The sequence below is a fragment of the Taudactylus pleione genome, unplaced genomic scaffold (assembly GCF_031769625.1).
Source record: "Taudactylus pleione unplaced genomic scaffold, aTauple2 ptg000015l, whole genome shotgun sequence".
Classification (NCBI taxonomy): domain Eukaryota; kingdom Metazoa; phylum Chordata; class Amphibia; order Anura; family Myobatrachidae; genus Taudactylus; species Taudactylus pleione.
Window position 1 is genome coordinate 16,048,041 of NW_028284417.1, and position 23,876 is coordinate 16,071,916.

The window sequence follows — 23,876 nt, forward strand, 5'->3', positions numbered from 1 at the left end:
AGAGAAGGAATAGGGATCCGCGATGCAGTTTACTGGCGGGGACGTGTGATTCAGTCATAAGAAGGAGCGGCTATTTAATCCAGCGCCGGCCGCGAGCCAATGAGAAGCTGCCACTTTGCAACTTCTCATTGGCTGGCGGTCCACAAGCCGCTATTGGCTAGCGGAAGGCGCCAGATTAAAAGATCCACCCCCTTATTTTGAATGGCAGCTAGTCTGCGATGCTCACGGCTCCTCCGTGAGGCCAGCACTGCCGCCGATTGAGATGTGTCCTCAGCGGGACACATCTACACACAATGCCGCTTCTGTTCCAGCGCTGGGATCCCATACTCTATCCCAGCGCTGGTACATACTGTACTGCGGCAAAAATTAAGTGGCAGGATGTCATACCGCCGTATATTGCCCCACTTTGAGCACTGATTGTTATCCACCTAGTCCCCTAGTGCATTATTTTTTGTGTCATATTTTGTTCGTTGTGTCCACTTTGTGTGTCATTTTGTTTATATTATGGGGGTTTACTTAGCGTTAGAAGCAATTCCAATTACTAGGTTTAACAATTGTCCCTGGAAAACCATTTTGTTCTGCAGGGGTAAAATCAAATCAGATTGATCTCTGCATATCTGGATAGTCTGTAATTCCGATTTCACACGCGCAGGACTTCTTGTCTACATGCAAACGCCCAGTTACAATACAGTTATAGCCAATATACAGATTGAGATGGGGCTGAGATGTGTACGACTTTGAATCGCCCGTTGTGTATGTTCAACTATAGACCTTCAGCAGTGCAAATAATCGCAGCATCTATCTACAAAACAGACTTTCATGCAATTAGGAACCAGCCCTTGATTGTGGAGGGAGCATGAACTTGACCATCTATAACATGCAGTGTAAAAATCAGTGGCATAACTGGGGTGGGGAGGATTATGAGAGCAACACTGTTATGGTTCAGAAATGCAAAAATTGCCCTTCTCGTTTATGACCATCACATTAATGTGTTGTATGTGTCACTGCAGGAAAGAGTCAGGGGATGGTGTCCTGCACTGCAGGAAAGAGTCAGGGGATGGTGTCCTGCACTGCAGGAAAGAGTCAGGGGATGGTGTCCTGCACTGCAGGAAAGAGTCAGGGGATGGTGTCCTGCACTGCAGGAAAGAGTCAGGGGATGGTGTCCTGCACTGCAGGAAAGAGTCAGGGGATGGTGTCCTGCACTGCAGGAAAGAGTCAGGGGATGGTGTCCTGCACTGCAGGATTGAGTCAGGGGATGGTGTGCTGCACTGCAGGATTGAATCAGGGGATGGTGTCCTGCACTGCAGGAAAGAGTCAGGGGATGGTGTGCTGCACTGCAGGAAAGAGTCAAGGGATGGTGTGCTGCACTGCAGGAAAGTCAGGGGATGGTGTGCTGCACTGTAGGAATGAGTCAGGGGTTGGTGTGCTGCACTGCAGGAAAGAGTCAGGGGTTGGTGTGCTGCACTGCAGGAAAGAGTCAGGGGATGGTGTGCTGCACTGCAGGAAAGAGTCAGGGGATGGTGTGCTGCACTGCAGGAAAGAGTCAGGGGATGGTGTGCTGCACTGCAGGAAAGAGTCAGGGGATGGTGTGCTGCACTGCAGGAAAGAGTCAGGGGATGGTGTGCTGCACTGCAGGAAAGAGTCAGGGGATGGTGTGCTGTACTGCAGGATTGAATCAGGGGATGGTGTGCTGCACTGCAGGATTGAATCGGGATGGTGTGCTGCACTGCAGGAAAGAGTCAGGGGATGGTGTGCTGCACTGCAGGAAAGAGTCAGGGGATGGTGTGCTGCACTGCAGGAAAGAGTCAGGGGATGGTGTGCTGCACTGCAGGAAAGAGTCAGGGGATGGTGTGCTGCACTGCAGGAAAGAGTCGGGATGGTGTGCTGCACTGCAGGAATGAGTCAGGGGATGGTGTGCTACACTGTAGGAATGAGTCAGGGGATGGTGTGCTGCAGGTAAGAGCAACAGCTGAGAGTATGTTGGAAGGGAGAGATTGGATGAAGTGAGTTGTTTCATGCACATAGGGTTGCACCATATGTCAGCAAAGGGAGGATGGAAATAAAGGTGATGCACAGATAAAATGTAGGGATGAAGGTTCTGGATCAATGAAAAGTGTTTTGGAAGTTCTGGGCTTTAGGATGAGGGCAAGGAGAAGGTTGTATTTATGTGATGTCACAATTAGCTGGTACCTGCCATTTGCACTATTTAGTTCCATGTCAGATTTTGTTGAGGTTCATCAACCAATGGTGTGCGTGCGTGCGTGTGTGTGTGTGTGTCTGCGTGTGTGCATGTGGGTGTGTGTGTGTGAGCCCAGGGTATACGTTGAGCTGGCCAGTACTGTATGTATGGTTTGCTTGATGCAGTATTTGCCCTGCATGTTCTTGTACCCCTTGTGGTTTTCTCAGCTGAGATTCCTGCATCTGACTGTAATCGGCCCCATAATGGCTATTTCTACTTCAGGGTCCATAGGGTATCCACAGGATACCTTGGGGGTATAGGTGTGACGTCAGTCGCAGGGCACCAAAGAGTTAAGCTTTCAGCCTCCCAGGATGCACTAGGTCCCCCTCCTATACCCCGCCCCCGGGCCAAGGCACCTCAGTTTAGTTTGGTGCCCGGCCGGAGTCGGGTGCACCTGTTGGAGTGGGGGCTAGAAGAGCCCCTGAAGCTTATTCTTCATGCAGCTGTGGCTGCACAACTGGATGTACAGCATGGACAGTCAGTCCTGACGTCCATGCTGTCTTCCCTACACCCCGCCGGTACCAGAACGCCGGTACTGATCCGGGGATGCTGGTGGGCGTCTGGGGTCACAGCTAGCGGTGACCCCAGATGCTCCGGACCATGGCCGGATTCAAGGGGGACAGAGGTAAGCAGCGGGGTCCCGCGGTGGGTCCCCGCTGATCACATGGTCCTAAGTCCCCAGGCAGGGGGCTCCCTGGGGACTGGCTGCAGCGTGGAGCCAGGCGACCAACCTGCGCTTCCACTACCCCCTGGGACAGCGGACCGCAGCAGAGCGGTAGCGCTGCGGCGTCCCAGGGGTTAAATGCATGCCAGGGGAGCGCGCCTTCCCTGTCTCACAGCCGGCGCCTCCCCCGCTGCACACAGCCCTCTCTGCATGCTGCCGACTGGTCCTGTGGCAGCGCTCCTCCCCCAGGCCAGCCTCCTCTCTGCTCCTCGGCGGCCATCTTCTCCAGAACGCATGGTGAACGCTGCTGGAAGCGCTGGACGGAAGCATCGTGGTCTGGGTCCCCCCGCATACCTCTCCTCCGCTGTGGTCAGGTCTGTGTATGCAGCGCTGTGTCCTACCAGGCCCTGTGTCTGTGTAGTTGAGTGATCAGCGCTGTTAGTGCAGGAATTGTTATTTCTCTGCATTGTATGTGACTGTGCTAGCGCTGCTGCCTGTAATCTTTTCTTCATCTAAACTGTCAGCTTTATTACTGTCCCTGTTCTTTCTGCTAAAGCCCTTGCGGTGCGGTGCTGCAGGGTGGTCTCTCGCCTATTTAATACTTAATTGGTGAGAGAGGTCACATACGTGGTGCCATCATGTCTGAAAGTGATTTTCCCCTCCGGCTACAGTGTACCACGTGCAAAGTACCGTTAGCGGAGGGGGAGGGTAGCGCGGAGGGCCTTTGCCGGCAGTGTTTGTCCATGGCACGGCCTATTACGGTTACAGCACCGGTACAGGAGCCGCCCTGGGCTTGTTTCGCTCAGGCGTTAACAGCTTTAGTGGGCCAGTTAGCTCCGCAGCCCGCGTTTACTCCGATGGGTTTGTCCCAGCAGTCTGTGGTGTCGTCACCCATGCAGGGGTTCCCACGACAATTGGTGGTACCCCACAGTCTCCCTATTTCCCCGCTCCCGGGTTCTCAGGAGCCAGCGTGGGTTAACTCCCTGACGAGTTCTGTACAGCACTTGTCGGATGTGTTGCAAGGGGAGTCTGTGATGCGGTCTCATAAAAGGCCGGTGGCGTCTCTGTCCGCTCCTTATGAGGATGACGAAGGGACGTCTGATGATGGGGAGATTCTAGATCCTTACGATCAGGAACCTCTCCATACTAAGGACGCTGATGCTAAGTCCAAAGTATATATTCCTGGACTTATTCGGGCGGTCCGCACAGCCTTGGTGATTGAGGACGAAGTTCCCCCAGCGGCTAAATCTAAGTATGCCTTTTTCAAAGATGTGAAGGGCGATGCCACAGTCTTTCCTCTTTCGGGTCAGTTGGTGGACCATTTAGAGGAGGCGTGGAAACAACCTGGCAAAAGATACCAGCCGCAGAGACGCCTGGCGGTGGCTTATCCGTTCGCGGATAATTATTTTGCGAAGTGGGAATCCCCTCCACAGGTGGATTCTCACGTGACCCGTCTTGTCCGTAGTGCCACATTGCCGATGCCATCCATGTCCTCCCTTAAGGATGCTACGGACCGCAAGGTAGAAATCTGCCTGAAGTCCGCTTATTCCCTTGCAGGGGGGGCAGCACGGCCGGCTATGGCCATTTGCTGGGTTGCCAGAGCGATGGAGCGCTGGGCGGATTCATTAGAGGCTTCTTTTGAATCCGACTGTCCGGCCGATCAGGCGGAGTTGATTGGCAATCTCCGTGATTCGGCCACCTACATCAACGAGGCGGCTCTAGACATTAGTACTCTGGTGTCTAGAATTTCTTCAGCAGCGGTAGCTGCTCGTCGCACCTTGTGGCTGCGATCCTGGAAGGCGGACGCAGATTCCAAGAAAGGTCTGGAAGCGTTGCCGTTTACCGGAGAAGTTCTCTTCGGTCCGGATCTGGATAAGATTGTGGCCACGCTGGCGGCAGCCAAATCTGCCTGTCTCCCGTCGGCCGCTGCTCCTTCTGGTTCGGGACCATCGTCCTTTCGGTCATCTAGGGCCCAGGGCAGGCCCAAACCACAGTCGTTTCCTCGACAGGCTGGCCCTAAGAAATCGGTCAAGCCCCGGAAGCAGGCATGGAGTACCAGACGTCCGGCCCCCAAGCCAGATGACAAGCCTGCGGCCTGACGGTCCGGGCCTCCCTTTGGGGGATCCCAGGGTGGGAGGCCGCCTGCTACAGTTCGCCCAGTGTTGGTCGACCACTACGACAGACACTTGGGTTCTGGAGGTGGTTTCTCACGGATACGCCCTCTCCTTCCGGCACAGACCCCCGGCTCGCTTCTTCACCACGGGTCTCCCATCAGACCGGAACAAGGCTACGGAGCTGCGGAAGGTATTGCACACTATGCTCCAGGCTGGAGTTATAGTGGCGGTTCAATTCTCCCAGAGGGGCCAGGGTTTCTATTCAAATCTATTTTTGGTACAGAAACCCAATGGGTCATATCGTCCGATTCTCAACCTCAAAGCACTCAACAAGTCTTTGCGGGTCCCGAAGTTTCGGATGGAGACCCTACGGTCCATCATTCTGGCGCTGGAACCTGGGGACTACTTGGTGTCATTGGACATACAGGACGCTTACCTGCATGTCCCTATTCTTTGGCGCCATCAACAGTTCCTCAGGTTCGCAATCAGCAGCGACCACTTCCAGTTTCGGGCGTTACCTTTTGGCCTGGCAACAGCACCACGTGTTTTCACCAAGGTGATGGCGGTCATGGCGGCTTCTCTGCGGCTGCAGGGAGTCCGCATGTTGCCGTATTTGGACGACCTGTTATTGGTGGCAGGATCTCCAGAGCTCCTGTTACGCCACTTGGACCTGACCATTGCACTGCTGCAACGGCACGGCTGGCTAATCAACTGGCAGAAGTCCACTCTAATCCCGTCTCGGAGGATTCTGCATCTTGGAGCCTTATTGGACTCGGGACAGCAAAGGATCTTCGTGACGGAGGACAAGATCTCTGCTTTACAGTCAAGGGTGCGCAGTTGTCTGCACAGCCGCCGGGTGTCCTTACACTCGGCGATGAGGTTACTGGGCTCCATGGTGTCGGTGTTCGACATGGTGGAATACGCCCAGTTTCACTCCAGACCTCTGCAGCACCTGATCCTGTCCAAGTGGAACGGGCTGACTCAGTCTCTGAAGTCCCAGACGATTGTGCTCACCCAGGAGGTTCGCCTGTCCCTTACGTGGTGGTTACAGACGACCCACCTCAACAAGGGACGTCCGTTCTGGGTTCCAAATTGGGTCCTGTTGACAACGGACGCCAGTCTTCGGGGCTGGGGAGCAGTTTCGGGTCCACACTTGTTCCAGGGCAGGTGGACGCCGACAGAAGCGGAGCTTCCAATAAATATCTTGGAACTCCGTGCGGTCTTCAATGCTCTCCAGCAGGCACAGCGGTTTCTCCAGGGTCGCCCGGTGCAGGTCCAGTCGGACAACGCTACCACCGTGGCCTACATAAACAGGCAAGGAGGAACTCGCAGTCGGGCGGCTCTCGTAGAGGTCTCTCGGATCCTGGTTTGGGCGGAGCGCAATCTTCCGGCCATATCAGCGGTCTTCATCCCGGGAGTGCTCAATTGGGAGGCGGACTTTCTAAGTCGCCAGGACGTTCATCCGGGGGAATGGTCCCTGCACCCGGACGTTTTTCAACTACTGGTGGACAGGTGGGGTCTTCCAGAAATCGACCTCATGGCGTCCCGGCACAACAACAAGTTGCCGGTGTACGGGTCTCGCACAAGAGACGAAGGGGCGTCTCTGGTGGATGCTCTGTCCGTCCGGTGGACGTTCCGGTTCGCATACCTGTTCCCTCCGGTCTCCCTTCTTCCACGGGTAATCCGGAAATTCAAACAGGAAGGAGGGACGCTCCTGTTGATAGCTCCCGCGTGGCCCAGACGGCACTGGTTCTCAGTCCTTCAGGGTCTGTCCGTGGACATTCCTCTGCGGTTGCCGCTACGACCGGACCTTCTGTCTCAGGGTCCTTGCCTTCACCCGGACCTGACTCGGCTGTCTTTGACGGCGTGGCTGTTGAGACGGCCATGCTGAGGTCCCGGGGGTTTTCCAGCTCTGTGGTGCGTACCATGTTGCGAGCTCGGAAACCGTCTTCCGCGAGGATATACCATCGCGTGTGGCATACGTTCTTCCAGTGGTGTCGACCGAGAGGTTATGCACCGCAGGAGTTTCGTCTGTCTCGGATTCTCGCCTTCCTGCAAGCGGGACTAGATCATGGGCTTCGCCTTGCTTCTTTGAAGGTACAGGTTTCGGCCCTATCTGTCTGGTTTCACCGTAGGATTGCTACAATCCCGGATGTGCGCACCTTTATGCAGGGTGTTCTCCGCATTCAGCCGCCCTTTGTTCCACCTGTGGCGCCTTGGGATTTGGCTGTGGTCCTGAGGGCTCTCCAAGGACCGCCGTTTGAACCACTGGGCTCAGTGGATCTTAAATGGCTAACAGCTAAGACTGTTTTCCTTCTGGCCATTGCTTCGGCCAGACGTGTTTCTGAGTTAGGGGCTCTTTCTTGTAGACCCCCTTTCTTGGTTTTTTATGGGAACAGGGCAGTGCTCCGCACTCGGCCCGAGTTTCTTCCCAAAGTTGTTTCCCAGTTTCATATTAACGAGGAAATAGTTGTTCCGGCCTTTAACTCACCGGGTCTTTCCGTGGGTGAGGCCTCTTTGGATGTTGTGCGGGCCTTAAGGACTTATGTTGACCGCACTTCTTCGTTTAGGAAGTCGGACGCTTTGTTTGTCCTCTTTGGCTTCCGTAAAAAGGGTTGGCCTGCTTCAAAGCAAACTTTGGCAGCCTGGATCCGTATGGCTATTTCTGAAGCTTATCTTCATGAAGGCCTACCGGTCCCTCCTTCTCTGAAGGCTCATTCCACTAGGTCTGTGGGTCCTTCGTGGGCAGCTCGACGTGGTGCCTCGGCAGTTCAGATCTGCAAGGCTGCTACGTGGTCTTCTGTCCATACCTTCGTGAGGTATTACAGGTTTGACACCTTCGCCTCTCAGGATGCTTCCTTCGGGCGGCGGATTCTCCTTTCTGCACAGGAGCGTCCCCACCCTTAAAGGATACTGCTTTGGGACATCCCCAAGGTATCCTGTGGATACCCTATGGACCCTGAAGTAGAAAATATGAGATATGGTAAGAACTTACCCTTGTTATCTCTATTTCTACGAAGTCCATAGGGTTCCACAGGACTCCCGCCCTGTCTCACCTGTGCTGCAGATGGGCTTTGCTCTGGTCACCGGTTTTCCGTCTCCCTCTGGTGAGAATGTGATTCTTGTATGTGTCCAGATCTTTGTTCTCTCTCTTCCTTCTCCTCCTCCGGCCTATGGCTTGGTAACTAACTGAGGTGCCTTGGCCCGGGGGCGGGGTATAGGAGGGGGACCTAGTGCATCCTGGGAGGCTGAAAGCTTAACTCTTTGGTGCCCTGCGACTGACGTCACACCTATACCCCCAAGGTATCCTGTGGAACCCTATGGACTTCGTAGAAATAGAGATAACAAGGGTAAGTTCTTACCATATCTCATATTTTTATTTGTAACATAAAACAATGGCCATGCCTTTTGTTTTTGTCTCTACAGTAAATTGAGGGAAAACAAGAGGACTGCAGAGCTCATTAAAACAGCCAACCTTTTGTTTAACTCCTTTGAGCCTTACTACATGTGGGATTACATTGCACGTTGGTTTGAAGAATGCTGCAGGTAAGAAAGGATTCTATATTGAATAAAATCTGCCAATTTTTATTTAATACCACTCAAGCTTCACAAATGATTTATTACAGCCTAAGTACTTTTGGTCCTTTGGGCAAGTAATCGTTTGCTAACGCAGCAGTGACAAATGTCCTTTGATTCAGCTTTGGTACAGACTGCGTACTGTTGACATTTGTAGCTGTTTTTCTTTTTCCACTTTAAATACCATGTATTTGTATGCACCGTATACTTTCACTGTGGATCACTTTTATTTGTTCCCAGTATTCTCATAAAATGTTTCTGTACTGAAATCAGATATCTGACAATGGATTCCAGTCAGGATTTCGACATTCATTATGTAAACACCAGGATGTCGACCTGTTTAGAATGTAGACAACTAACATGCTGACATGAACATAATGTCAACAGTCATTTTTATTATTATTTATAAACTTTATGGGGTGCCACATGTTGTTTGCAGCACAATACAGAGGGGATATCATACAATACAATCAGTCATAGAATAAGACAGTACACTGTAAAACAGTGCAGTACAGTCAACCGCACACTACAGTAAATCAAATAACACTACAACTCAGCACAGCTACGAAGCCAAGGGGATACTTCAGCGTACGTTAAAACCTGTACCCATTAGCATGGGCGTAACTTATTGGTTTATAGTCACTGAAGTGGTATAAAACAGCGAATAAGTGGAGTTCAGGGGTAGAGAGCTTGAGGAGGTGTTTCAGTGAAGCTAGTGTGCAGGAGTAGGTAGTGAGAACATGAGGGAGGAGTGTCCTGCTCAAAAATGCTTACAATCTAAACCGGAAGGGGAGACAGGCGGATGACACAAGGAGTAAGACAATGAGAACTGAGGGCAGGAAGCTAGAGTGGGAGAGATGGAGGAGGCAGGGGAGTGAGGAAAGCCTAAGGTGACAAGGTCATATGGTGGAAGGATATGCTTTCCTGAACAGGTGGGTTTTTAGTACTCGTTTGAAGCTATGCAAGCTGGGCGATAGCCTAAGAGAGAGAGGGGGGGGTCAGCGTAGGAGAAATATTGGATTCGGCAGTGAGATGAGGTTACCAGGGTGGAAGAAAGACGACAGTCATTTGCCGACCAAAGAAGGCGGGAGGGAAGATGTAAGAAGATGAGGTTGGAGATGTAGTGAGCAGTGGCGTTTGGAGAGATCCTTATACAGTGAGGAGTTTGAAGAGAGTTATGTAGAGGCAGGGGGAGCCAGTGTAGGGCTTGGTAGAGAGGGGAGGCAGATGTGGAGAGTTGTGAGAGGAATATAAGTCTAGCTATAGCGTTGAGTACAGACCGGAGAGGAGAGAGATGTGAGGAGAAGGTTGCAGTAATCGAGATGGGAAATGATCAGAGATTGGATAACAGTTGGCACAATGTTGACACTTGTCACTATGGTTAGGCTACAATTAAGGTTAGGGATATTTTTAGTCTAAAATATCATTGTTGAAACTATGACAGTATTGATATTATGGATGTTGACATTCAGAACATGTTAACCTCCTGTATAATACCACACTACTGACTAGCTTACTAGTGTTGCCCATAACGGGGAATTCTAACTAGTGTCCCTCAGTCTCTTTATCTGTGTTCTAAATGTAATTAAGCCTTGAAGTCTTGTCTGAAGTATTGCCTTGCCCATGCAATAAGACATGTGACTATCACCAGGAAAACTCCCACAACTGGCCTGCAAATGTCTTGTGTTACTTACCATCAATGACCATCATTAGTATGATGTGAACATTCTTTGCCCACTGTGAGAGTGATTCAGAGCGAAATATAAGTTGCCGCATATGCTGCCTAATTGCATCCTCTAAAATAAATGCAGATCTTTGCCTATATTCAGAGTTGCCCGCCACTATACATCCACTAGTGACAGTATTTCACATTCATACTAGCCCTAGCCATAGTGCAAGAGATCTGTCTGAAATCCTTGGTTTAGGATCTCAATTCTGAATACCAAGCAATTCTGCCTACATATTAGTACATTAGTCACATTAGCGATGCGACGAAGATACATATTTTGTAAAAAAAAAAGCCTCTGGTGAAACACATGGCGCAGCTTAGTCGCAAAGTCTGTGGCGCAGCAAATGGTGCTATTTGAGGATAGGTGTATTTGGACACATCTAGACTTGTTCTGAAATAATTTTTGAACGGTCTGAATGAACACACAAATCAAACTGGTTGTTTTTTATTGTAATCTCCTTTTTTCTAGGAGGACGCTACATGCAAGGCTTCAGTCTTCATCTGATGACGGCAGTAATCCACCAGAGTTACCACTTATCAATTTTTGCTTGTTAGTGGATTTCTTGCTGGACATAGTGTCTTTGGTAAGATCATAGTTGGATATATTAACATTGTTTCAAATACAGAGATTCTGTGGATTGCTCATTCCCTCTGCCAGCATTTCAGTATATGTTGAAATAAAATAATACAGGTCGACCTTAATAACTTGACAGACTGTTGTAGCCTCTATTACAATAGTTTCCTACTGTAGGGTCAGAAAAATGTCATATAAATGCTATCCTCCTTCCTTGTCTTGGTAGAGGAAAAGCATGCAGAATATGGTCCTTTTACAGATGTAGAGCACGGACACTGAACACAGTGGCAGCAGTAGCCGCAATTACCCCGCTGGCCTTTCTGTTAAGAATGCTATCAAGGTTAATTAGCATGATAGACAGCCAGAGACATGAAGGCTCTCCATACTCTCTTGCTGCTACAAGGCTATAACTAGATAGTACTTAACAAAAAGGAAGCGACAGATGTGACAGGTCCTCTGCAATAGGACTGCATCATCTTATTAGCTACATGCAGTTCTTACAAGATAACATGTACTATTGTGTACAATTGCATTATTATTTCTTTCACAAACAATTTTTCTATAGTAGATAGCACACTAATTTCAAGTCCAGTCCATGTTTTTGCTAAACAGTAAAGCTGCATACACACACACACACAACGATTTTGTTACCAACGATTTTATGAACGATTTTCTGTCAGATTATCTGTCAGATTTTTTAAAGTGTAATGAAAGATTTTTTTGAACTACAAACAATTTTTGCATATTCCCTTAATGAAAATCGTTGAGTTGACAAGTCTGACTGAACTACAAACGTGAACGCACATGAACGATTATCGTTCATCGTTTGACTCAGAAAGTGAACGATTTTTTTAAACGATAATCGTTCAAAAAAGTGTGTGTGTATGCAGCTTAAGTGGTGATATGTCTGAAAATAAAAGTTTGTTTTTTGCTTCTGTATTTGTTTAAAACTTTAGTCTAGATTTTTATACACATACTGTCTGAGACACAGAAAAGGATAAATCATTTGTGTTGGTCACTTTAAGCTACTGACATAACAGTTTGCTGAGACATTTGCACAATGCATGTTGATTGTGCATCTATGGGCCATGAAAAGACATGGCATCTTGCAAAGGAGACCTATTAGAACTCCGTATAGTTTATTTCTACCAAATCAACTCCATGCCTGCTAACCTATACTGTCATGGTTCTTTAATGCTGACGGCGTTGATGCTGAAATTTTGCTGTACAAGTTTTATTTCTCTAACTGCTATTGTAGATCATTTTTATAATGTGTTTTGAAATGTTATTATGATTCCTTATGTGCATTGTGCAGTACAAATAACTGCTGAACCTGTTCTTTCCATTCTTTACATATTTTGCTTTCTTTTCCCAAGCCTACTAGAAGTATGAGAGTGATTTGTCAGGTACTGTATTTTACTTTTCCTTCAAACCCATGCTGACACCAACACATTACTGTATTTTTCCTTCTGCTTAAGGCGGAGGTTCACAAACGCGGTCCTCAAGGCTACCCAACAGTTCAGGTTTTACAGATATCCATGGTTTGGCACAAGTGGTCAAATCAAATTGACTGAGGCACTAATTAAGTCACCTGTGCTCAACAATGGATATCTCTAAAACCTGAACTGTTGGGGAGCCTTGAGGACCGTGTTTGGGAACCCCTGGCTTAAGGTGAGGGAGTAAGGGACACCGTGCTTCCCAAAATAATAGTGGTTACACAGTGTAATCATAGATGTGCCGATATATAATATACTTAAATGCTAAGGTGTATGTGCTGAGCCAACGATTGCTCTCTTTATCATTGCATTGCTGGTTTCCATATAACGCTGTATACTGCTTTAACTGCAATGGGGTGTTTGTTGGCTTGGGCTGATCTTGCATATGTCTCATACGCAGATAATTAAAACTTACAGGACTCATGATGGTCTTCCAAACAAAGTTATATGCATATATGTATGTATGTGTATACCGTTTACACTGCTCAGCCATACTACTGACAGGAGATGTGAATAACATTGATTATCTCATTACAATGGCACCTGTCAAGTTGTGGGATATATTAGGCAGCAAGTGAACACTCAGTTCTTGAAGTTGATGTGTTGGAAGCAGGAAAAATTGGCACGTGTAAGGACCTGTGCGCCTTTGACAAGGGCCAAATAGTGATGGCTAGACGACTGGGTCAGAGCGTCTCCAAAATGTCAGGTCTAGTGGGGGTGTTCCCGATGCAGTGGGTTAGTGCCTACTAAAAATGGTCCAAGGAAGGACAAGCGGTGAACTGGCAAACAAGGTCATGTGGCGCAAATGGCTAATTAATACATGTGGGGAGTGAAGGCTAGTCCCTATGGTCCTATACCACCGAAGAGCTAGTGTAGCACAAATTGGCGTGAGAGATGTACGCTAATGCAATTGTAGCTGCTGTGCGAAAATATGCAAATGTTGCACACGCTGGGATATGTATTGAGATGCCCACCATGGCTATCACAAATCCTAGCAACTGTGTACACATACACAGCCTTAGTCGCAAATCATTCAATAATAATTCACTACCCTATGGTCGTGCAGAATGGCCACCTGATTTGAGATTTAGGAACCACTTTATTTGCACACGGGTCCGCAGCTGTGGGCTGAGACACACCCGGAAAACAGTCGCAACATGCCTGCATTTTTGCTGCCACTCCTCGTAATCGCCCCTAAATGGTCCCTGAATGTCAATCGCTTTGCAAAGAAATCCTCATTGCAAACGGCATAGTTAAGGTGCCTTGATATATGCTCAGTGCGACCGTAATGCTAGCTGATAATTGCTCAACTGCGTAAATATCTGCATTGTGCATCTATAATAGAAAGGCGTCAGAACACACAGTGCATCACAGCTTCTGCGTAGCCGAAGACAGGTCAGAGTGCCCATGCTGACCACTGTCCACCGCTGAAAGCAGCTACAATGGGCACATGAGCATCAGAACTGGACCAAGGAGCAATGGAAGAAGGTGGCCTGGTCTGAGGAATAATGTTTTCTTTGACATCATGTGGATGACTGGGTGCACATATGTTTATCTGGGGAAGAGATGGCACCAGGATGTACTATGGGAAGAAGGCAAGCTAGTGGTGGCAGTGTGATGCTCTGGGCAATGTTCTGCTGGGAAACCTTGGGTCCTGGCATTCATGTGGATGTTACTGTGACACATACCACCTACCTAAGCATTGTTGCAAACAAAATACACTGCTTCATGGCATTGGTATTCCCTGATGGCAGTGGCCTATTTCAGCAGGATAATGCATTCTGCCATACTTCTAAATTGTTTGTGAGGTACATGGCAGAGTTCAAGGCATTGACCTGACCTCCAAATTCTATAGATCCAATCAAACATCTGTGGGATGTACTGGAAAAACAAGTCCAAGCTATGGAGGCCCCACCTTACGACTTACAGGACTTAAAGGATTTGCTAACGTCTTGGTGCCAGATATCACAGGACTCCTTCAGAGGACTTGTGGAGTTCATGCCTCGTTGGATCAGAGCTGTTTTGGTGGCACAGGGGGAACCTACGCAATCTTAGGCAGGTGTTATGGCTGATTGGTGTGCGTGTGTACACACCTACACACATATTTTCTCATGTGCTGTTTCCCATTAAACAGCTAGAGTTGTCAATATCTGGACAGGTGTAAGTCGGCCATAAACTGAACAATTCTTGTTCAGATCCAGCATATGCCAAACAGTTTGAACAATATCGTTAAGAGTATGTACATGAACGATATAATCGTTCAAAGCTGCAAATTGCAGATAAAAGTTCTGGATTGATTGATTTGATTTGCACATTCGTTCTATGGTCCAGAACTTTATTCTGCTGCTCGCATTCACTGAAGATCGTGCCCATAGTGCAGTGATTGTATAATCGCTTGGCCAGATCCCCCATTGGTTGGAGCGCGTGTATCTGGTAGTATATTGCCAGGATTACTCTTATAATATATGATATAATGGATAAGTTAAACAAAAACCCTATGTAATGATCATCTTACAATTCTATGTTCTGCTGACTCAATTAAATGACTGCTTTACTTTTCTATAAATGTGTACTGTATTTGTTTATTTTTTGTTTAGGAGACATATATTGAAATACAGACAGAACATCTTCCTCAGCTGCTCCTCCGGATGATTTCTGCTCTTACCAGCCACCTTCAAGCTCTGGACCTCAAGGAGTTGACTGATTCATTAAGACTTTGCTCAAAAATCCTCAGCAAGGTCCAACCTCCCCTCCTATCTGCAGGCAGTGGAGGTGCTTTTCAGCTCCCTAGGACCCAAAATGGCTCTAGTAAAGAAAAGGAGGATAAGAAGGTAAGACTTGTGATCTGAATTATAAATAGCCTATTTCTACATGTTCTCCTTTTACGGTGTCATTTATTAGTATTTTGTTTGATTTATTTTTGTAAAAAAATCTTTTTTACACGTACTTAGTCTGCTGTCCGTTATTGTTGTCATGTAGCTTCATGTCTGAGCTGCAGTTTGTTTGGGGTTTTTTTTTGGGGGGGTGGGGGCTTAGTTGATTTCATATGAATCTTCTGTTCATCAATTTCTACTTCTACTTTTTTTTTCTAATCCCGTGTTTAATTCACCCCTTATTTGGTACAAAGTCAATTAAAACACAAAAAGTGCTTTCTTTCTCTTTCCACGCACGGTCTTATGTGAAAAATGCAGCAATGCGTAAAGGTGGGTATATACCGTGCAGAACTCTCTGCCGACCCGCCATTACGCCAACAGAGGGGCCGATCAGGTAAGCTATACACACTTACCGATCGGCCGCCTTAACATGTGGGTGCTGACATCACAGCTGCCCGCACAGCTGAGATGTCCATCACCAGCGGTCCATGCAGCATTTGTATGGGCTGTCGGCAGACCCTCCCCGTACACAGCAAGATACGCAGATATATCTGCTATCTGCAGAACAGAAGTGATTTGTCTGTGAACTACATCGTTCAGACATTTCGGGGATACAGGGATACACATACGCTGACCCACTCTCGATATGTCGCCCGTTGTGTACCCAGCTTTAGTGATGCACAGTGGTATAATATGCAAGATGGACATCAAGTACTTTTTCCATAATACTGATGTGTAACTAAATAAAGAAGCACAAATTTGATGCTACTTTGGCAACTGGTGTTTATTAAATGGCAACATCATAACTTCACTCCACTTGTTTTAATTCTTAATTTCTTCTTTGAAGAAAATATTTATCTTTTTTATGTTAGAATTGCTTCAAGTGAAGAATTTTCTATTGCATTGAAGCCAATATATTTGTATGAAGTGTTGGCACATTTCCTAGTATGTACTGTACCTTTATGGTGATAATCAGCTAAGGGACTGAGTCAGAGTAGTACGCAAACTCAATGGTTTGCTTACTACCCCGATTACGAGAGACTGAGAGATCGACAGGCTTCAGCCCTTTGGGGGCAGAGAGCGGGTGGGGCCGTCCTCCGTTCCTGAGTGTGTATGGGGGGGGAGCGGGTGAGGGGGTCATCCCCGTTTTCTGGGAGTGCTGAGGCCAGGGTCTGCATCTTCCAACTCAGACTTCCTTGCCTTGGCCACAGAGCTGTGAGCTGCAGTCTGAGTAACCTCAGGGCTACTCAGATTGTCTCACAGGAAACCATACATAGGATCTAAGTACTATAAGACCATTCTTAGGATCTAAGTATTTTCAATGCTTATAGTTCTATAAAGGCAGTTATCTATTAAAATATAATTGAAACGTGTGACACAAAATATATATATATATATATATATATATAATTAGGGGTGAGCGGGTTCGGTTTTACTCGTTTCTTATCGCCACTTTACCGCAAATTTGGCTCGATTTTATTCGCTATCCAAAACACATGTTCGGCGATAGCCAATAAAAAGATCCGAGTAAAACCGAACCCGCTCACCCCTAATATATATATATATAAATGTTAATAAATTTAGTGTATCACTTTAGTGTAGTAGCTAATAAATGTTATTTATTTATCACTTAGCTGTCCCCAGTCACCCCAGAAAATGCAGGCGATGTGTTTGAAGATGGTGAGAACCCCCCAAGCAGTCGATCTTCTGAGAGTGGCTTTACAGAGTTTGTGCAATACCAAGCAGACAGAGCTGATGATATTGACCGGGTACAGGGCGATGGGCAAGGGGCAGCTGGTCTGCCCTTAGGTAGCACTTCATCAGAAACTGAAACGTCATCTACAGTGGGTTCTGAGGAGACAGTGGTGCAGCACAGCTCCAGGGGTGCGCAGGGAACAGCTACATGGAATTTAAAGGCAACACAGAAAACATCAATGCAGTGCTGCCTGGAGTATTTCCAACAGTTCCTCACTAGACTCATTACTTTATATGTTATCCCCAAGAATTCAGCCCCTAAAGCACTTGCAGTCATTCTACCAGGAGAATCCTCTGAAGGTGAAACAGACAATATTAAATGGGAGGCACCTACAACCGAAAATGCTAAAGAAAATAAAATAAGCAAGCAAGTTGTACCAAAAGATTACCACCCTGCCTTTGTCGCTGCCTGCCAGCTGTTCCTTGAATGTTCCAGCTTCCCTGTGTACATTGCAGAAGGCAGTCACACTTCAGACCTTCATTCTGGGAAAGCAGAAGTGGGTAAGTAATCTGTACCATGGACAGCGTTTTCCCCGTTGTAAACAAATATACACCAGTCTCTAAACAATATAGCAATAATATAGCAAGGTATGATTTACTACACTAGCTTTAAATAACATCACTTATTTAGCACACTTGATGGCAAGATACTATACATCTAACTCAATACTATGTGTAAATAGATGGACCTGTTACTTTTTTGTGAGGCATTAATTGTAAGTAATCAGTGATACCAATTATGTCATCATCTTCAGTAGTTATTTATAATCCCTAAAAGTGCAAATAAAAGGCCTGAATCAGCAAGGATGGCAACTGCGATTACGCACGCAATGAACCGGTTGTTACGTTCTGCGTATGCATTACAGTGCGGTTGCGCGAACTAGCCACTGTGACCGGGACTGCGATTGCAGTGACTACGCAGAGTGATTGACAGGAAGTGCCGTTTGGGGGGGGTGATGGGGAAGGGGGGGGGTCGGCAAATTGCAGGTGTGCCAGTGCATTTGAACGCCGTTACAGGGGCGTGCAAAAATTAGTCACTGCGATGCCATACACCGCTTGGGCTTTCACTGCGTGCGATGAGGTTAGCAATTTCCAAGTAAGGTCAGACCTTGTGCAAGTGTGCGTGAGGCTGCTATTGTACTCGATGCTACTGGTTTTGCAGTCTTGCTAAACATTCCGAATGTGTGTAAGGTAAGGTGGGCGTCCTTATGTGTGCTGCGACGGCATAGCGATCGTAATGGATTAGCATATCATCGCAGTCAGGCTGCGTGCGATCCTTGCTGAATCAGCCAAAATACGAATACAAAAAAGGGTAGACAACACAGAATGATGCATAAACACAAGATAATGCATGGCCAGACTTAAGCGTAGTCAAACAGACAAATGTGTGTAGCTATCATAATGAAATACAATATAAAATACACTGTATTGGTGCATACACACGGTCAGATGTGTCAGATGAACGATTGAATGATTTCTGACTGCATTAAAATGAATGGAATCGTCCAAATCTGACTGCAAACACATTAGATATAAATGCATATACATCAATATTGAAAAAACTATTAAGTTATAAATACTGTATAAACATGCAGAAATTACATGAAAGTAGCAAGCCACAGGTGGAGTTGATCAGACTCCCAGAGATTGCATCTCAGTGGCCAGATACAAACTGCAACGTGAAAACTAATTGTAGGCACAATGCAGCTGTTGTGTATCAAAAATAAAAAATGTAAAAAAAAAATATATATAGTTTAGAAAACTAGGATTCCTGGGTGAGTTAGTTCAAATGACTGTAGTTGGTACCAGTACTCTCTGTATATTTAGAATACAATAAGGTGCCTGTCACAATATTGAATAATGTGCTTTTGAGTGCATAGCAGTCCTGGAAATGAACTCCAATGTGTGCAAACAGTGTATCAAGGACACTAAGTTGCTGCCTGTAGGCAATATAGTCTGAGAATAGCAGGACAGTGACCTTGAAGATTGTATATATATGATGACACTCACGGTCGGTTTCTGGTCCTTAGCAGCCGGTGGAACAATCAGTAACGACTGTAGCCCAGTAAGGGCAGTAACTGATAGTAGCTTCAGGACCGAGATTGATCCCCGCCCCCATGTTGTAACAGCGGGGTAACTGGAGGCCGCTGCTGTATTAACCGTTATGGATGAAACAGACAGTAGCGGCCACAGCCCAAAAGTGTGCAGCGACTGATGGAAGCTCCGGGGCAGAAGCTGATCCCCTTCTCCGTATAGTGTCTGCGGGGCAGCTGGATCTCGCTGATGAGACACACCGCTCTTGCCTTTGTGGGAGAGCTGTATGCCGTTAAGTACTGGTACCAACTACAGTCATTTGAACTGACTCACCCAGGAATCCTATTTTTCTAAACTATATATATATATAAATATATATTTTTAAACATTTGTTTTTTGATACACAACAGCTGCTTTGTGCCTAAAATTAGTTTTCACGTTGCAATTTGTATCTGGCCACTGAGATACAATCTCTGGGAGTCTGATCAACTCCACCTGTGGCTTGCTACTTCATGTTATTTCTGCATGTTTATACAGTATTTATAACTTAATAGTTTATTCAATATTGATGTATATGCATTTATATCTATATATGGTTTTTTGTATTTTTTAATTGCTTTATCCTTTCAATTTATTTTTAGATAATAAATTATTCGTATTCATTTATTGTTTGTACCTTAGGTCTCTACATAGACATTAGAGCACAGTTCCTTTTTTATTGTGTTGTTCATATTAGTGAGGTTGGCAATACCGCCTTGTACTGCTGCACCGTTTTCTGATACCCCTCTTTGAGTAGCGCTAGGTATTTTTGGTTGTGCTTGCAAACACATCAGATGTCAGATATCATTATCTGACAAGCAGGGAACGCTCATCATTCATCTGACAAACATGTCAAATATGTCAGATTTTCCTTCAGATATGAACGATTGAATGATTTTTAAAATCGTTATTGTACAGATCTGAAGGAAAATCTGACCGTGTATATGCACCATAACAGTATGTGTGGCTGGCAAAATGCACAATTCCACTGTACGGCATATACACTTAATCAGGACAAAGAAGGATGATTGTACGGTACAGAGAGCCTGATTCAGATCCACATGCACTGCCCATATTTACGCAGTTTGAGCAATTGGTATACATTGTGCATGCATGAAAGCCTTACTGTGAATGCACAGTGATTGTTTTGCAATCACTCACACACAGAGCATTCACTTGCATAGTGAATGACAGGTAGTCAGTGTTTGGGGGAGGTATCTGGGAATGGTTAGGAAAATGCAGATGTCTGACCATATAAACACTGTTTTCAGGGCGTGCATAAATTAGCTACTGCGTCCTTGCTTGCAGCAGGAGAGCCCACTGCGCGTCTGGAGACACACTTACTGAGAAGGCTGATGGTCGCCAAATCTGCGTTCGATGTTTCTGGTTTTGTACCTGAGCAGCATTTGTGAGATCTTTTCAGTGGGTGTGTCTTAGCGTTCGATTCCGTGAGAGATCACCGCTGTGATGGCATTTGCGTGCGGATCTAAATCGGGCCCAGAGGGTCTTGCTTCCGTGAACTTGCAATCTAGAGAGAGAGAAGCGAGACGGTAGGAGCGAATAGAGCAGCAATGACTGTAGAGAGAGCAATAGTAGGCGATCTAGGAGGGGGATTGGTAGACAAGAGGAGAGTTTTGAGAGAGCGTTTAAAGGTTGGGGTATTGTCTGGTAGTGCAGGGAAACTATCCAGTGGTGGGGGGCAGTGCAGGACAAGTCCTGGATCCGTTAATGAAAGTCTCTAATAATTATGATTAAGTTTTTCTGATAAAAGCACGGTCATCCTTGAAATGTAATGTTTTTTTTCCTGATCAAATATTATTAGGTTCGCACCCAGGTGATATTTAGCATAGGGAGCTTTAGGCAAGAAAATGTCTGTGACTTACTTGACTCAAGCTGGGTACCCATATACGATGTAACAAACAATGCGAGGGTAGTACCAAGTTCACTGAATCCTAGAACACACGATACATAGTGTGCACACTATGCAGTCTTCTGAATGACCGCACAATATATTGTGTCGGGGGATTGCAATCAATGAATTGATCCTCCTGTACACACTATGCAATCATTGCGTAGATCACTGGCAGTTCAGGTGGTGTCTTCACAGGAAAAATTGGACCAGTATATTGTGTGGTCGTGCCGTTGTGCATACACACTACACAATGTGCACCACATCGTTCATTGCATTGTCTTATCTGCCGTGCAAAACAAATGCAATGAACAATGACCGTGTATGACGGATTGGGCATATACGATGTGAACAATATATCGTTCCGGTCCACATTGGAATGCTATATCTAATAGCCCTTATAGTGTGTACCCAGCTTTACAGTACGTAATGACTTCCATGCTATGTAACAGCTAGAGCCAGTTATATAGTATGTAGTATTGGTCATTTGCATTATATATTTTCTTTCTGTTTTCCTTAGACTGTGAGAAAGTGCATCCCCCCATATGGCTTCAGACCCTTATGAATGTGTGCAGTGTAGCGGTAGACTTCAGCATTCAGAGTGTCGCCATATCACTAGTGATGGACCTGGTTGGCCTGACACAGTCTGTCGCTGTGGTAGCTGGAGAAAATGCTAACAGTTTGGAGACTTCTCAGCCTTTAAGTCCAAACCAAGGGCGAGTGTCTGTAGTGATCCGACCACCCCTTACTGAAGGCAATTTGAGATACATGGCAGAGAAGACGGATTTCTTCAAGGTAGGTAGATTGTCTTTTTTTAATCAAGTATCTTTTTATTGTTTTTCAAAAAAAAAACTATAAAGCAAACATAGAACAGAAACATAATACAAAGAAGTGTACCATATTCCCGTCTGTATCGTACACAGAAGCCCAATTGATAGAGAGAATGTACAAAGAACAATACTAAACAGAAAACAAAACAGGGCAATTAGCAATTAAAAAAAGAGACAGGTCATATACACGGGGCCCCCAGCACTAGCAGCAACAACCTCGGCAGGCAAAAGAACATACTGAGAAGTATACCAGGACTCCTATTTAGTGAAACCTGGGTAATGCTGTGCAGTTAGTGTACATAAACTCCTCGAAGCTGCATGGAGGTATTAACCAATATTCACCTCAGTCCAAATACATATTTCTTCTTCAGGGTCCATAAGGATCCACAGGGATACCATGGGGTGTAGGTGGTTGGAGCTAACCGGGCACCAAACCGTCAAAGTTTTAGCTCTTAGGATGCCTCGGCCCTCCTCCACATATACCCCAGCCAAAGGCAGATCAGTTTGAGTTTGGTGCCGGCAGGAAGCCAGTCACACCTTTAGACAGGGGGACTGCATTAGGCAGCCCCAAGCTTTAATTTTATGTCTTAGGGTTTTTTTTTCTAGCGCAAGCAGCGTGGGCATCCTAATGGGCGCCTGCGCTACTGCTCCAACTACCCCCGCTGGTGCCGCAACACCGGTGAGTGGTCCGGTGATTACAGCGGGAGCCAGCGGGACTCAGCTAGCCGCTCCACTGGAAGACCCAGGGCTGCAGCCAGGCAAACGTGGAAGACAGGTATCACGTATTCGGCAGTGCTTACCTCCGTTTGTGGAGATTACCCGGAGGACGCTGTAGTGGGGAGTCTGGTTCGTCCGCACCCCCACTAGACCACTGTGGCAGTTAATTCTGGCGTCGGGGACCAAGGCAACAGTGGGGAGGTAAACTCTCCCCCAGCCCAGAGCACGATCCCTCACAAGAGGTTTCCCATCTCTGAGCTGCTCCTCCTCACCCTACTCCCACTGTGAGACGCTCAGCAGCCATTTCTCAGGGCATGGTTGATACTACAAGTCTCAGGAGAATCAGGATCAGTCTCTCTGTATATCTCTCCTCTGGGCCAGGTTATACAGCGCACAATCCTACCAGCCTATTAAGGCTTGAGTAGTTGATTTAGTGCCCATTGTAAGTATATTTATTTATATGCATTGTATGTGACTCGTGTTCGCTCTGCTGTTTTGATATACTGTCTTAAACATTCTGACTTTCAGTTATGTCTATCCCACCTGCTTTTTCTTAACTTAACTACCAGATGTATACGGGTTCATTATTACTTCACATTTACCTATATTTGTGAAGGGTGTTCACATTGCATTACTAGCTTTACACTGATTGTGTGCTGCTTGCTGGTTATTACTATGTCTTCTAAAGGCAAGGGTAAACCGGAGCCTGTGCTGGTTACTTTCAGATCCTATTCAGTGGGCTTGTCTCCTCAGGATTCTGTGCAGAATGGTATGTGTGCTATTTGTTATGTTCCACAACGGCCCAACTTACCAGCCCTGTCCAGGAGCCACCTTGGGTATCTTCCATAAACCAGGTTATTACGCAGTTACTGGACCGCTTATCAGTCCCCATGCAGCCTCCCACCATGGGGTACCCACAGCAGTTGCAGCCTGCTATATCTGTCCCCCCTATGCATCCTCCTTGGATGTTTTTTCCCACTCAGTTCAGAATATGGCTCAAATGTCTGCTGCCTTTCAGCAAATGTTACAGGCGGACAGACCGTTAGCCGCCAAAGCACATAGGCGGACTGTAACATCCTCTCGGTATAACTTTCGGATTGACTCATCATCTGAGAAGGCAGTTGATGCACAAGATTCTCCCCCCTGGGTCTTCCTCGTGAGAAGAGGACCATCATTTGACAGTGGATGTCCCTTCTTTAGTGAGGGCGGTAAAATCAATCCTGAACATAGGGGATGATGAACCGGCTCCTAAGCCTAAAACCCTAATGTTGAAACGTCAGAAGGTGGTTAAGGCTGAATTCCCTCAACCAGACCAGCTCACTGAGAT

General features: G+C 46.7%; 1 protein-coding gene across 4 annotated transcripts in view; it reads left to right on the top strand.

The window, feature by feature from the left end:
* DOP1A (DOP1 leucine zipper like protein A) overlaps positions 1-23,876 on the top strand; it is a 122,502-nt gene that overhangs the window by 57,977 nt on the left and 40,649 nt on the right. For 3 of the 4 annotated variants that reach the window (XM_088471793.1, XM_088471772.1, XM_088471777.1), the window contains exons 11-16: positions 8,444-8,563; positions 10,792-10,906; positions 12,273-12,302; positions 14,990-15,223; positions 16,900-17,521; positions 21,523-21,797. In XM_088471793.1, the coding sequence (XP_088327919.1) occupies positions 8,444-8,563; positions 10,792-10,906; positions 12,273-12,302; positions 14,990-15,223; positions 16,900-17,521; positions 21,523-21,797 (1,396 nt within the window). The remainder of the gene's footprint in view (positions 1-8,443; positions 8,564-10,791; positions 10,907-12,272; positions 12,303-14,989; positions 15,224-16,899; positions 17,522-21,522; positions 21,798-23,876) is intronic. The other variant, XM_088471785.1, reaches the window with a different exon arrangement.